The sequence below is a fragment of the Vanessa atalanta genome, chromosome 27 (assembly GCF_905147765.1).
Source record: "Vanessa atalanta chromosome 27, ilVanAtal1.2, whole genome shotgun sequence".
In the NCBI taxonomy this organism is placed as follows: domain Eukaryota; kingdom Metazoa; phylum Arthropoda; class Insecta; order Lepidoptera; family Nymphalidae; genus Vanessa; species Vanessa atalanta.
This window is the reverse complement of record NC_061897.1, coordinates 364,724-378,378: the sequence shown is the minus strand read 5'-3', so window position 1 is coordinate 378,378 and position 13,655 is coordinate 364,724. Positions and strand designations below refer to the sequence as shown.

At 32.5% G+C, this 13,655-nt stretch overlaps 1 protein-coding gene across 1 annotated transcript; it reads left to right on the top strand.

Moving 5' to 3' along the window:
* Nucleotides 1-367: 367 nt before the first annotated feature.
* LOC125074167 lies at nt 368-4,876 on the top strand. The gene is made up of 6 exons (XM_047685411.1): nt 368-515; nt 925-1,023; nt 2,209-2,837; nt 3,370-3,521; nt 3,870-4,051; nt 4,788-4,876. Exons 1-5 carry the CDS (start codon nt 392-394, stop codon nt 4,003-4,005), a joined length of 1,140 nt encoding a protein of 379 aa, XP_047541367.1. The 5' UTR covers nt 368-391; the 3' UTR covers nt 4,006-4,051; nt 4,788-4,876.
* Nucleotides 4,877-13,655: the final 8,779 nt, after the last annotated feature.

Below are 13,655 nucleotides of genomic sequence, written 5' to 3'. Positions count from 1 at the left end.
ATTACATCAGCTATCTTCCAGTGAAAGTCCCGTCAAAATAAGGCCAGCCGTTCCAGAGATTAGCTGAATCAAACAGACAGACAAAAAAATTGTACATTTTGAAATTGTACAATATTGAAATAGGGCTTTTTACTAAATCCAAATATTTAGTAAAAAGCCCTATTTCAATATTGTAATATTGTAACAGACACTTCAATTTTGTTATATATGTACAGATTATTTAATTTGTTTTTAATATTATTGAAACTCTTTTTTAATTCTATCTTCTGTCATCTTCTGAAGCCGTCACCACGGACGACCATTTATCAAATGATGGTGTAATTTGTTAGAAATGTGATTGTATTTAAAATTACCAAGTTTTTCCCCCTTTTTATATGTTATAGTCGTAATAATGTTCGTGCTTAAAATTATTAGTTTATTCATTCTGTTGGGGGTCAGACCTCTTGTTTCGGGGTACAAGGATTACGATGATTTGTTTTATGATGAAGATGCGGAGTATTACGAGGATTATTACGGTAAGATTAAGTTCAATGTAAAGTTCAATGTACATTATACTCATAATTTTAAAGTTATCCTAACCGAAGGTTCAAACCAGTCTAAGTTGCACTGATTTTCCTACCTCATTCTTGGTCGTGAAATAAAACGTCGTTAATACCGGACAGTTTAATTTCAAGCAACAGACAAAGCAGAACGTACAACAATTAATATATGACTGTATTAATTTTTGATTGTCTGACGGTATACGATTGATAAATGACTATAAACGGAGGTGATCTCCTGGTCTAACTATAAATAATTTATTCAATATCTTAAATGGTCTTCATCTGATCAGACTACTATCCTCATAACTTCTGCAGGAGACTATATTAATGCTTAAATATATATAGTCATTTAATGATATTTGTTCTTATAAATTTACTATAGACGAAACGCCTGCTACAAACGACAATAACACATCGACCAGAGCCAAAAGATACCAGGGCAAACCAGCAACGAGATTTGAGACAATGGGAGACGTTAAAGGTATAAGGACATGTTTTAATGAAACGAATTCATCAAAATATACTATATTTAAGTAGGTCCTTGCGAGCATCTTTGAATCGTCATTTTGCGAGTTTAAGTTATATTCGCCTTTAGTCGTTTCTTTTTTTTATGGCATTGGTTGGCGGACAAATGGATACATGGGTCACCTGATGGTTAGTGGTCACCACCGCCCATAGACAAAGGCGCTGTAAGAAATATTAACCATTTCTTACATCGCCTATGCGCCACCAACCTTGGGAACTAAGATGTTATGTCCCTTGTGCCTGTGATTACACTGGCTCACTCACCCTTCCAACCGGAACACAACAATACAGAGTACTGTTATTTGGCGGTAGAATATCTGATGAGTGGGTGGTACCTACCCAGACGGGCTTGCAAATACAGTAATTGAATAATAAATTAATCCACATTTAAATCAAAGAATACTTACTCCATACTTGTTTATAATTAAGATAATTCTATGTCGAATATTACGCCTTATTAATCAAAGTTTTTTTAACATATGATAGAAATGCATTAATTGGAAAATCTAAAATGTCGCGTGTAGTAACAGGCACAGGAGAGGTAACTTCTTAGTTTCTAAGGTTGCTGGTGTATTGGCGATGGTAGGAATGGTTAATATTACCTACAGCATCAATGGCCGTCACTTCACTTAACATAAGGTGCCATAGTTTGTCCGCCCACTTAATCGTATTATAAAAAATATATAATAATAATATCAAGATTATATTGATGATAAAAAAGCGTGGAGTTAATGATTGTTGACTTCCAGGCAGGAGACATGACATACATATATAATTGTATTTAACTAACTTGACTGTATTTTTAGATATTGAAAAAGAGTAACTACTGAGTTTCTTGCCGGATCTTCTCGGTAGAATCTACATTCCGAACCGGTGGTAGCTTTACTTTAAATAGTTTGTTAAATGACGATTCAAAAGTGCTTATAAAAGCCTACTTGAATAAACTATATTTTGATTTTGTTTTTTTGTAAATTTGTTTTTTATTTATAGTTTTATTAATATCCTTTTTTAACTGGTTAACAACCGTACACCCAGCCGTATATATTTTTCTCCTCTTTGTATATATTTTTCCGTCTGTTTGCTTTTTTTTTCGTTTTTTATTCGAGTATTACAAGAGCTAATAAGAAATATTTTACCTCAGGTGCATTGCAACAGTTATTAAATAATATGGAAGTCGAAAAATCGTTGACACATTCAACCGAATCAACTTATAAATATAACTATTTTGAAGAATCAAATGATACCACACAGACATACAGCATTAATGAAATACAAACATCGGATGTAATCACTATTGCTACCACCGAAATAACAACATCACGATCAACGACCGAAAAAGAATGGCTTACGAACGAATTAACATCAGAAAACGATTTTAATACTCTATCGACCCAAATCTCGGCATATCCAAAATCTACAGAATATAATATGCCTTTATCAGATACGCTTGATTCTGTAGAAAACTTGAAAGATTTTTCAGAAATGAATACTGGTAAAATGGGTCTTCGTGGCCCTACCCCGACTTCTACGGATACTGTTACTGATAACGAAACAACAATCACGATAGGACCTACTAAGCGTCGTGAGTTGGATATACCGCGACTTTTGGAGATTATCGCTGATCTAGCGAGCGAATTTGAGAGTAATTTGACGAGGAAGTTGAACGAGACGCTCTTCAATATGTCTATACCGACTTGTACGACGCCAACGACGGAAGCACCGACTACTTCGGAGTATGATGCTAATTATACGGGTGCTACCATCGCTAAGGTTGTTTATGACACTGATCGAATTGATATATCTTATTGGTAGATTACCTCTTCTATTAAGCCATTTATTTGGTAATAGAGCTTAGTGGAAGTCTGTCTGTGTAGGGCCCTTTTAAATTCTTAATTCTGTTCTGGTTTAATGGATTAGTAGCCCAGTGTAATCAAAGGCACTATTGGCATAGCCTGGATTACATCATTGACGAAGCCTTGACAATATGTACGTGGCTGACTTCAATATAAAAATACTAAATGTGCAAAACACTACTGAAATATTAGAGGTATGATGGAAACACTGGTTTGTGGGTGGTGTCCACTCAGACAGGTCTGCCATAGCTCTACTACTGGTAATTGTGAATTAAGGTTAAGTAAACCGAGAATTAGATGACGATAAACATATAAAAACCCTGAGGGGGTGCAAACCCGGCTGAGCACCACTGGATTCGCGTGTTCTTAACACTTTCAGAAACATGGGAGGGGGTAAATACTAGTATACGATGGATTTGCCAGATTTATATTGGTTTCTGTCTCTTCAGTGCTACGTTTGTGGTCTGGATATTCCCGGGATCCCGAAGCACGCGCACTGCGCGGACGCATTCGCTGGGGACTTCCTTCCCCTCGTGCCAGTTGATCCCTCCGCCAGGGGCAAGATATCATCCTTCAAGAAATATTGCAAATATTCTAATATGTGAGTAATTTAAAGGCCAATATTTAATTAAACGATTATTTTGTCCGCGCAGAGTATAACTACAGGTGCAAGGGATGTAACATCTCAGTTCCCAAGGTTGCAGACAAATTATCGATGTAAGTAATTTCTCTCAGGGTCGATGTCTATGGGCGGTGGCGACCACCTTATGTCAGCTGGCCATGTGGTCGTTCATCAAACCATGTTATAACAAACCCTATTTACAATTTTGACGAGTGTTTCCTTTAATTTATAATTATTACAGTAATGTACACGCTTTTCATTTTTTGACATTTCACAATCGTGTTCTGTGAGTGTGAGTTTGTACTTATGATCTATGTATCAGACCAGGTTACAGAAGCAATTTCACCCGTTCGAGAGCGATCTACGGTCGATGGACGGGTGGTTGCGCGGTACGGTGGATCGATTTGAGTGGTATTTACACCCAGCGGACGTGCAGGAGTCGCCTCCATCCCACTATGGGTAAACATTTCGCTAGCAAGCGGATGGCTAAGCTCGAAAGAAGTTTGTGGGTTAGTTGAATAAGTATTTTAAATTAAAATACACTTTATTCAAGTAGGATCTTAAAAGCAATTTTGGGTACTGCTAATTTACGAAGTTAAAACGAATAAAATGAAAGAATACTAACTCCAAGCTCTTTTAGTACCTTAAGTACAGTGTATTATATGAATTCAATATAGATCTGTCAACTGTCATTTTAAAAGTACAACTTGCAAAGAAAATTAACTATCCACCTTGTTAAATCTATAAACTAATTTTATATAATATTGGTAAAAAGTATTATCAAATTTATTGAATTCAAAATTATTTTTAAAAAATAATTTAAAACGGCTATGACGTCACAAGATGGCGCGAGGTCAGTCCTATTCTTATTTGAATCGTATTGTAAAATGTAAAGCAACCACAGGTTCGGAATGAAGACGAATGAGTTTGAAGATCGTTATACATTCAATCATTCAAGTTTTAAAAGACCTTGGAGCTAGTTTTAATCAAAACTAGTGTCGAGTAACTACTGAGTTTCTTGTCGGTTTTTCTTGGTAGAATCTATATTCAGATTATTTATTATAATCTTGCTAAATTATCTTTAAGAACTTATTGTACTACTTGAATATTTGTTTCTTTTAATGTGCGTTTTGACAAATTAAATTCCTTTTTTTATGTTTTTAAAATTAAAATTTACTTCATTCAAAACAAAAAGTGTAACTTTAGGTTAACTAATTAAAGTTAATGTTTTATTTATTATTGCAGAATATTGAAAATGGCTGTATAATAAGTCCTGTGGCAACACTGGTACCACTTTCCCGCGGTATATCCTTATATGCACGTTTCCATGCCTGCGTGTGTACGGGTAACTGGTGTAATTCAGCTTATGTAAACCAGCCGTGGACATCGTGCTATTTAATATTACTACTCGCTTGTACGTGTTTAACACAGTATATTTATATAAAGACTTATATGTTTTATATTATATGATAATGTATTATGTTTCGTAAGTCTATATTGAAGTGCGTTATGGTCTTATATCTCAAATGAATGAATTATTTTATATTTGTGATGTGCAGAATTTAAAGGACTGAGTCGGAGATTTAAACGTACTTTTTTTTTTTACATGCAATGATATTTTCTAGTACAGCCAAATATATATATTTGGATATTTTTTTATTTGCATGCCAATGTTTTTAATTTAAGACGCGTTTTGAGTTTGAGAGAGAATTTTTTTTCAACTTCTACATAATATTAAGCTTTCTGATGTCTCTGAGCTTAGATCTTTTAAGCAATACAATTCAGAAGGAGGCCCTCTTCTTGAATCACTGCTTATTGATGAAGCCCGTATTCATATTATTTTAGGGAAAAGCCGAGAGTTTCAATTTTCGTAACCGGATAAAAACAACATTTATTTTAATGTTGGTCTATAATCTGAACGTATATAGAACCTTTATTGTATCCGTGTGAAATCAGTTCCGGTAGCTAATTATACTTTACCATTGAATAGTGAAAGTGTCATTCTAATCGGTAATAATTTATTTAAGCCAAAATATGTGCTATTTTGTGTAAAGCTAAAGAAAACTTGTTGTGTATTGAAAAGGGGGAAATGATATAATTGTTGGTTTTAAAAATGTACTCGTGATATTTTTACATTATATTTTGTGTGAAATAAATGGTTATTTTATTTTTTTATTATATATAAGTAATATGTTTGATGATATCTCGTAGCTAAAACACGCGAATCTATCAGTAAACATATACAGTATATGAGTATATTTAAAGTTAGGCATCGATGTGTTCACTCACGAAGGAGCGACAGCCATGGTAAATCAATAAATTTTTAATAAAATAACACTTAAAAAATATAATCTAATTTGTATTTTTTTGCTGTCTCTACTCTTAGACATCACTCACATTAATTCGTAACACCTTTTTAAAATTTTGAACGAATATATCTGGTTATATATTTTAAAAAGTTTTTTTTTTGATAAGATATAATTAAATCGAAAATAATTCAATCATGTGATAACTACTGAACGTATCGGTATAAAATTTGTGACCAACGACGCGGAATCTTCCAAAGATGCTTATAAGCTATAAATATACAGTGGAATCCGTTTATAATGACATCGAAGGGAATCGACAAACACGTCATAATAACCGGACGTCATACAAAGCGTTTTGTGAAAAAAATATATACTTATGTATTTTAATAGAGAAACATAGTATATATAAATATATAATAGTAAATCCAAATAAGAATTGCGCGTGATAAGTACATAGGATACATGTATGTATGTACAAAATTCCCCCATTTTTTCACGTAATTTCCAATGCTAGAATATGTAAGATTTTAAGGTGCTATTATTTGTACATTAAATATTGTTAAGAAAAGTATTTATATACAAATAATGAAATAAATTATTTCTCAAAATCATTGATATATTTTCCATCATGGCGTTTAGCGTTCGCCATATTTGATTCTAAATGACGTCACATAGTCTATGTCACTGACAGCGCCTCAAATCTAAGGAAATGTTATAAAATCGGCAGACTATGCGGTTAAATCCATGAAATTCAGGGATGAAAAGCGCCCACCTGTTGTTCTGCTTTCGGATTGGGCGACACGGTTACACCCCCAAGTAAGTTGCACCCTCACGTAGGTAAAGCCAGGGTCATTGGTCTGTGGCTTATCTAGACTTTAAATTTATTGTATATACATAGCTTAATGTGGACGAGACTTTATGGCGCCTCGGGTATCGTAGCCGTGTTTTATATCAACAATTATTTTAGAGCAATTAAATTTTCACCAACACGAACTATAAGTTCTGCAATAAGTTATTAATTATTATTTGAGATCATTTAAAGGTCTGACTGTTAATAATATAAAAAATTATAGCGAAACATGATAGTTTCATAGCGGTGTTTATGTCGGTATTTCAATTTATGGCTTAATCTCTAAAGCTTAATGAAAAAATGTCAAATAAGGCTATAAATACTAACACAGCATATCTTATGGCATTCAACTTTCTTAAATCTCAGCTGATACGAATTTACCTAATTCTAGTCTTACTATTCGCGCTAATTCTAACCTGGGCTCTAAAGCTTACCTGCAAAGTCAATTTAGAGATATTTCTCCGTAAGAACACGCACTTCTTATTTACCTGACTACGGACCAGTAATTCTTTCCTAAGTCAATATAAAACTAATGACTTTATGGAAGAAAGTTCGCCTTGGGATTGTAATGATCGCTAAATATTCAAATCAAATTCCTTTATTCAATAGTAACATTACACTTTCTTATTCATGGTTAAATTAAACACTACCGGTCCGGAGAGAAACACCTCAGACCAGAGAACGACGAAAGAGATTCAGCGGGGTTTTTTTTCTGTAAATCTTCTTGTAATTATTTACAAAATATTTTATTCAATATCGCAAAGAAGTTCCCAATGACATTAAACACAAATTGTTTGTAAAAAAATCCCGCTGAGTTTCTTTTGACTGTTCGCCTAGTGTGTGAGGTCTTTCCGAACCGGTGGTAGATTTTTGTCAATAAGCATTTTAGGTTAAATTTTTATACAGTTTATTTGTATTTTGGTGTCAGTTCGCAGATCACACAACAGCTAGTGGACCACAAACAATTAGCCAAGGGTCAGTGCACTTATGCACCGTCCCCTGACCACAGAGACAATAATTGTATACCCAATTAATGTTTATGGCCTCTCAGATACCCGATATCTTTATGGGATCGGGAGAATCGAAAACGATATAACGTTCGGCAGAACTGGAGTCGAGTAAGGAATATTTTATCTGTAATCGAAATCGGGAAAGTTTAGCAATGTGTTTTTATCATTTTTGGTTACGATGTCCCGATCTATTTAATCATAAATTAGTTTTAGATACCACCATGAAGACATGCATGTCGAAGCTTAAGTAAGATTATTTATAATGTCATCTTAACAGCGTCTTTGGTTGTTGCGAGAATGCTCTTTTTCTGGTCAATATACTTTTTTTTATTCTTACTAGACATTGATGCTGTAAAAAAAATCTATTCCTTCCATCACCAATGCGCCACCAAACTTTGGAACGCAGATGTTATGTTCTTTGTGTCTATGATTACATCTGCTCACTCATCCTTAAAACCGGAACATGTCAATACAAAGTATTTATATACGTTGGCGGTAGAATATACGTTGAGTGGGTGGTACCTATCTTGCACAAACGCCCACCTTGTGGTGGAGTTATTATATCTTATATTAATCGTGCATAACAAAGCCCATGAATCTTTAGCAACTGAGGTGTTATGATCCTTAGGCCGTTGTAATTACAATAACTCACTCAGCCTTAGTATATTCCCAAACAGAAATTTTGCCAATTGCCGTCTACAAATAAACTTCGATACCTTTCTCAATAAATGGGCTTACGGAAAAAGCTTTTACAAATCGGACTGTTCATATAAACAAACTCATGACCTTTATATATGACTACAGATAGACTCGGAATTGTCAAAACTAAATCAGATACAATAATTCATAACAAAGTTTTTATTACGAGAATAAATGTAGGGTCGGAACCATTCGATTGCGAGAGTCTGGCGCGAGGGGCGCCGTGGCATAAACTACTATTTATTTGTATTTTTATTAGATTAGTTTAGCACTTAGCACATCTGGCGTAATGGCGAAATAATGAGGATATATTTAAGTTAAGTTTGCGTTGAAAGCATTTTAAATTAAATCATGTTTAATCATTTAAAGCGTAATCGTACGATTCCATTAAAAATATTAGTTTCTGTTCTTGGAGGAAAATCTTCTAAGATTTACCAAATTTTCTCGACTGAGATATTAATGTAAGTTACATTAAAAGGGTTTTCCAATTAACTTACTTATATTTATAACGGCTTAGTCTCTTTGAAAATTAGATTTCCTATTAGCCCTGCCAGTTAAGCGTTACAGAAGTAAAGACAGCAATCCAAGAAGTGAGAATTAAATCAGTTTTTGTGTTAGCTTGTAAGCCTTTATGCTATCAGTGCATGTCATTGTTAAATATGTGATTCACAGGTCGGGAAAAGGGATATGTAGTTACTAAAATGTATTTATTTAAGTACCTTAATTATTATGACTAACGTTAAGGGTAGTCAATCAAAATTAAATCAAATCAAAATCAAAATATAATTTATTCAAGTAGGCTTTTACAAGCACTTTTGAATCGTAATTTAACAAACTATTTAAAGGAAAGCTACCACCAGCTCGGAATGTAGATTCTACCAAGAAGAACCGCCAAGAAACTCAGTAGTTACTCTTTTCCACCATTTCCATTGCAAAGTATGTAATAAAGCTCAATTAAAATTTCCACGCTATTTTATCATTAATATAATCTTATATTGGGTAATATGCCTTATTTATCAAAGTTTTTTGACATGAGCTTTAACTTTTTTTATAGGCCAAGATAAAATAATTATAGATACGAAATAAAAAAGTTGTCCTTCCTTGGGAATTTCATCGAATTCCGTTCAGTGGTTAAGCTGTGAAAGAGTCACAGACAAACAGAAACAGTCAGACAGAAAGTTAATTTGGAAAATAACTAAAACACCCATAGACTTGAAATGATATAGGTTAGTTCCTTAAGGTGTAGATATCCGCTAAGAACCCTAAGGGGGTAAAACGGGGCTTGGAAGTTTGTTATTTATAAATGTTGCGCGGGTAATGTCGTAGGTTCAGTTAGTATTAAATAAATTATTATAATTCAAATTCCCTTCATAACGTTCCTCCTCTCACAGTCGGTTAAAGATTTAAAGTATCGTTACATAATAAATATACATACGTCGTTTCATTTCGGAGGTTCAGAGGCAGTATGTAAATGTAGTGTTCAATGAGGCGTGCCTCCTAATCGGGGAGGAGGGTTGAGATTTACGAGCACTCCTCGTTTGGAGGGTTCTGAGAGTTATCTTGATAAAATTGTCTATATATGGATTAAGATGGACCATTTGGATTGATTTAATTTTTATCAATTTACGATGAATTTATTTCAAATGTTTTTTATAAGTAATGTATATTTTTGGTGATTGAGTTTTAAATAATATGTAATATATATACTGAAAAGTAGCTGTTACATCTTTACTCTTAAGCCGCTGAACCGATTAAGATTTAATTTGTTCTGAAGATAGTTTGAGTCTCGGGAAAATAAGCACATTTTTTAATTTAAGTCTCGAAATTGTTGGTTGAAGGTTTGTGAGCTATAGGTAAAGTTTTATAAATTTCACGCGTCCAAAGCCGCAAGCTCAGCTAGTATTAAATATCGATAAACATTTTTGGCTATGTGTTACGCTTTGACGAAAAATTACTTTATTAGTTTTTGTGAATTTTAGTACGAACCAAGAACCCTAAGGACTTATGCTACTTTTTATCATCCTTTAATTGGAATATTTTGTAGATGTATGGTTGTATGCAGTTCTTGAAGGATTTTGTTCAGGAACTGAATTCGATGCTGGCGAAGCGAAGGTTCAGCTCATTTAATATAACCTTTTAAAACGATGATACAAATGTTATTGTCAAAGCATACTTGAATAAAGTATACTGCGATTTTATATTCGTTTATACAGAATATATTAATCGTTGTATTTTAAATTTCATTATATATAATCAAAATTATTCATATAATATTCTATTCCACGTACAGACACTGCTAGAAGTTTTATTATGTATATTGACGATATATATTCTATAGGCGGAAGTTACAAAAGTGCAATTCGCCAAAAAAAAGACATCTCCGAGCAGATTTCGTAACTTCCGAAGCGTATTTCCGCCATGACTCGTCCCTTGTACGTCGAACAACTAGAGTAACCATAATTTTAACTCAGCTCAAGACCAGTAGAAGACCAGGAGCATAACATTTTATTAGTAAGCGTTGATTGTTAAGCACTATATATAAACATATAATTGTAATTTACACAAGTGTTTTTATTATCATACTTGAATAAATAATATTTTGATTTGATCTGGTTCTTTTCGGTACAATCTACTTTCCGAACCAGTGATATATTTCATTCAACACAATAACATGACGTGTGCGTGGAGTTAATGCTTGTTGACTTCCAGGCAGGAGACATAACATACATATGATTGTATTTAACTAACATGACTGTATTTTTAGACGTTGAAAAAGAGTAACTACTGAGTTTCTTGCCGGTTCTTTCCGGTAGAATCTACATTCCGAAGCGGTGGTAGTTTTACTATAAATAGTTTGTTAAATGACGATTTAAAAGTGCTTGTAAAAAACCTACTGTTTCTATGTTTGCTTTTTTTTTATTAATCCTAAGATTTCTGTATTTTTTTTTTTGTGGTGTACAATAAAATATATTAACATTATTTATGGTAACACTAGCATTGCATCAATTTGTCAGAGACACGATTCATTGTGTTCGTATCTCATAAACATTTATTGCTATATACATATATTTTATTTTTATAGTTACGATATAGCAAGTCACAGCCTTTTGTTGCAAGAATGATTCGTTACTGTGGCAACTCTTGGAAGGCCATTAGTGTTCAGATGGGTTTGTTTGTTGTCGATCGACGAAGAAATTATACTTCTATTATGTAAAACAAAAATGTAAGATGTTTTTTTTTAATACAACGTTATTTGCATCAATTTTATTTATTATACCTTACTGTAGAAATTTCTACCTTTGTCTAATAATAAATATAAATCTTATGTTAAAAAAATACAATCATACCTTTATGACACTTCAATATTCTAAATTTAAAGCGAGTAAAATTGCTAAGCATAGCTTTTTATTCAATAGTATATACTATATGCTAAAATCTCCGATTCTCTCATCTAATACAGTATACGTTAAATTGTCGGAGTATTAACAAATAAAATTATCTAATTTGTACTAAATCTCCTTTGTATTTTTCTTTATTCTTAAATTAGTCATCTCGCAATGGAAGAGCGAGTTGGATTAAGCTATTCAAAAATATTATCTCAGTTTGACATAAGAATATATTATCTGTGGACCGTGTACGTAAACACATCATGGTACGATATGTATGTTTTTGATTCGTTAAGATGTAAATTTAAAGAAATTAAAATAATGACTGTCGCTTGTCAATTTGTTTTTGATAATGTTATGTATGTACGCAAAAACATAAATGATTTTCCAAGAAATTGTGACGTACATTCCATTAATACTAGGAACAAGAATAAACTTGTTACTCCAAGTACCCGATTACACAGGGCTAGTAACTCTTTTTTGGGGCTACTAATGTTTAATTTTATATTTAGTGCAAGCTGTGATTACCTATAAAAAGAAACACAATTATCAAGTGTGTTCAATTGTTAACTATATAATATTTGTAATACTATTGTCATTTCTGTTGGTGATCCTATAATAAATAAATAAATAAATAAATAAATAATAAATAAATAAATAAATGTATACGTTTCTACAACAGGATCCCAGAAAACGTTCAAAAATATTTACTTGTAATATTTAAAAGAATCGTTAAAGAGCGTCTTTAAGCTAAAGGATATTATAATAAGCTAAAGGATATATTATAACACTAAAGACTTTTTAGTTGATCGCACACCATGGGAATGAGATGATCGCCTCTAGGCTGTTTCAAATAACGAAAATGTGTTTATTATTATTGTACTTGAACTTTACTATATTTGTAAAAAAGAAAAAAAAGAATATATATATCCCGCTGAGTTTTTTTCGCCGGTTCTTCTCAGGTTCGAGGTGTTAAATTCCGAACCGATGGTAAATTTTTGGCTATCAATAATCAAGTGTAATCCAAAGGTGTAATCACTTCTACATTGAATAAAGATTATTGACTTTGACTTTGACAGCTGTCATTTAGACATTATGTCAGCAATATAATTATTTTCGCACGTGACATTGGCGAAATAATCTGTGCCCTCTTATGCACGTGGCACAAATAAAAGCCAGAATAAAAAACAAATAAAAATATAATTATTTTATTTTATTTATTAAATGTTGCTTATTTTGGTAATATTATCCGAATGATCACTAAATATATATTATATTAACTCAATAAAACATGACAGCTACGAACAAAAGACGATTACTCCTATAACGCGAGTCATGTTCGGCACTCCGTTAAAACAATATCATTTATGTACCGATGGCTTCGCGCCAATTCCGGTGACAATTAAAATGTTGTTAATGGTTACAATAACAAATGTTTGTCCCGGAGGGGTGTTTTAGAGATGAGGGTTGAGGGTGATTTGTGTTGCTGTTCATTTGATCTGACGAAAAATTTTTTGAATTAATATTTGTAGTTTTTAATATAAAATATTATTTATTTTTTACTTGAGTATTAGCAGTATTTATTATTAGAAAATTATGAGAGATCTATTAAAATTAGTTTCGAATATTTTTTGAAGTAACGCACACAATTAAAAGCAGTATCTAAGTACTTTGACTATTTGATATAACTCTTTAATGAATCTTTACGTATTATAAAAAGTTTAATGGATCGAAATTAGACACGTTAATAGGTTATTTATATAAAAAAACAAATGGTACGTAAATATAGTCGTATTTTTGCTTCAATAATAGGTACGATTTATAATTATAATAAATACAAATTTACACAATTTCCTTTC

Excerpts from the sequence above, each read along its gene's own strand:
- LOC125074167 (XM_047685411.1), top strand. The coding sequence starts at position 392 with ATGTTCGTGCTTAAAATTATTAGTTTATTCATTCTGTTGGGGGTCAGA. Across the intron at positions 1,024-2,208 it reads GACAATGGGAGACGTTAAAG|GTGCATTGCAACAGTTATTA; the intron begins GTATAAGGACAT and ends ATTTTACCTCAG. Across the intron at positions 3,522-3,869 it reads TATTGCAAATATTCTAATAT|GTTACAGAAGCAATTTCACC; the intron begins GTGAGTAATTTA and ends GTATCAGACCAG.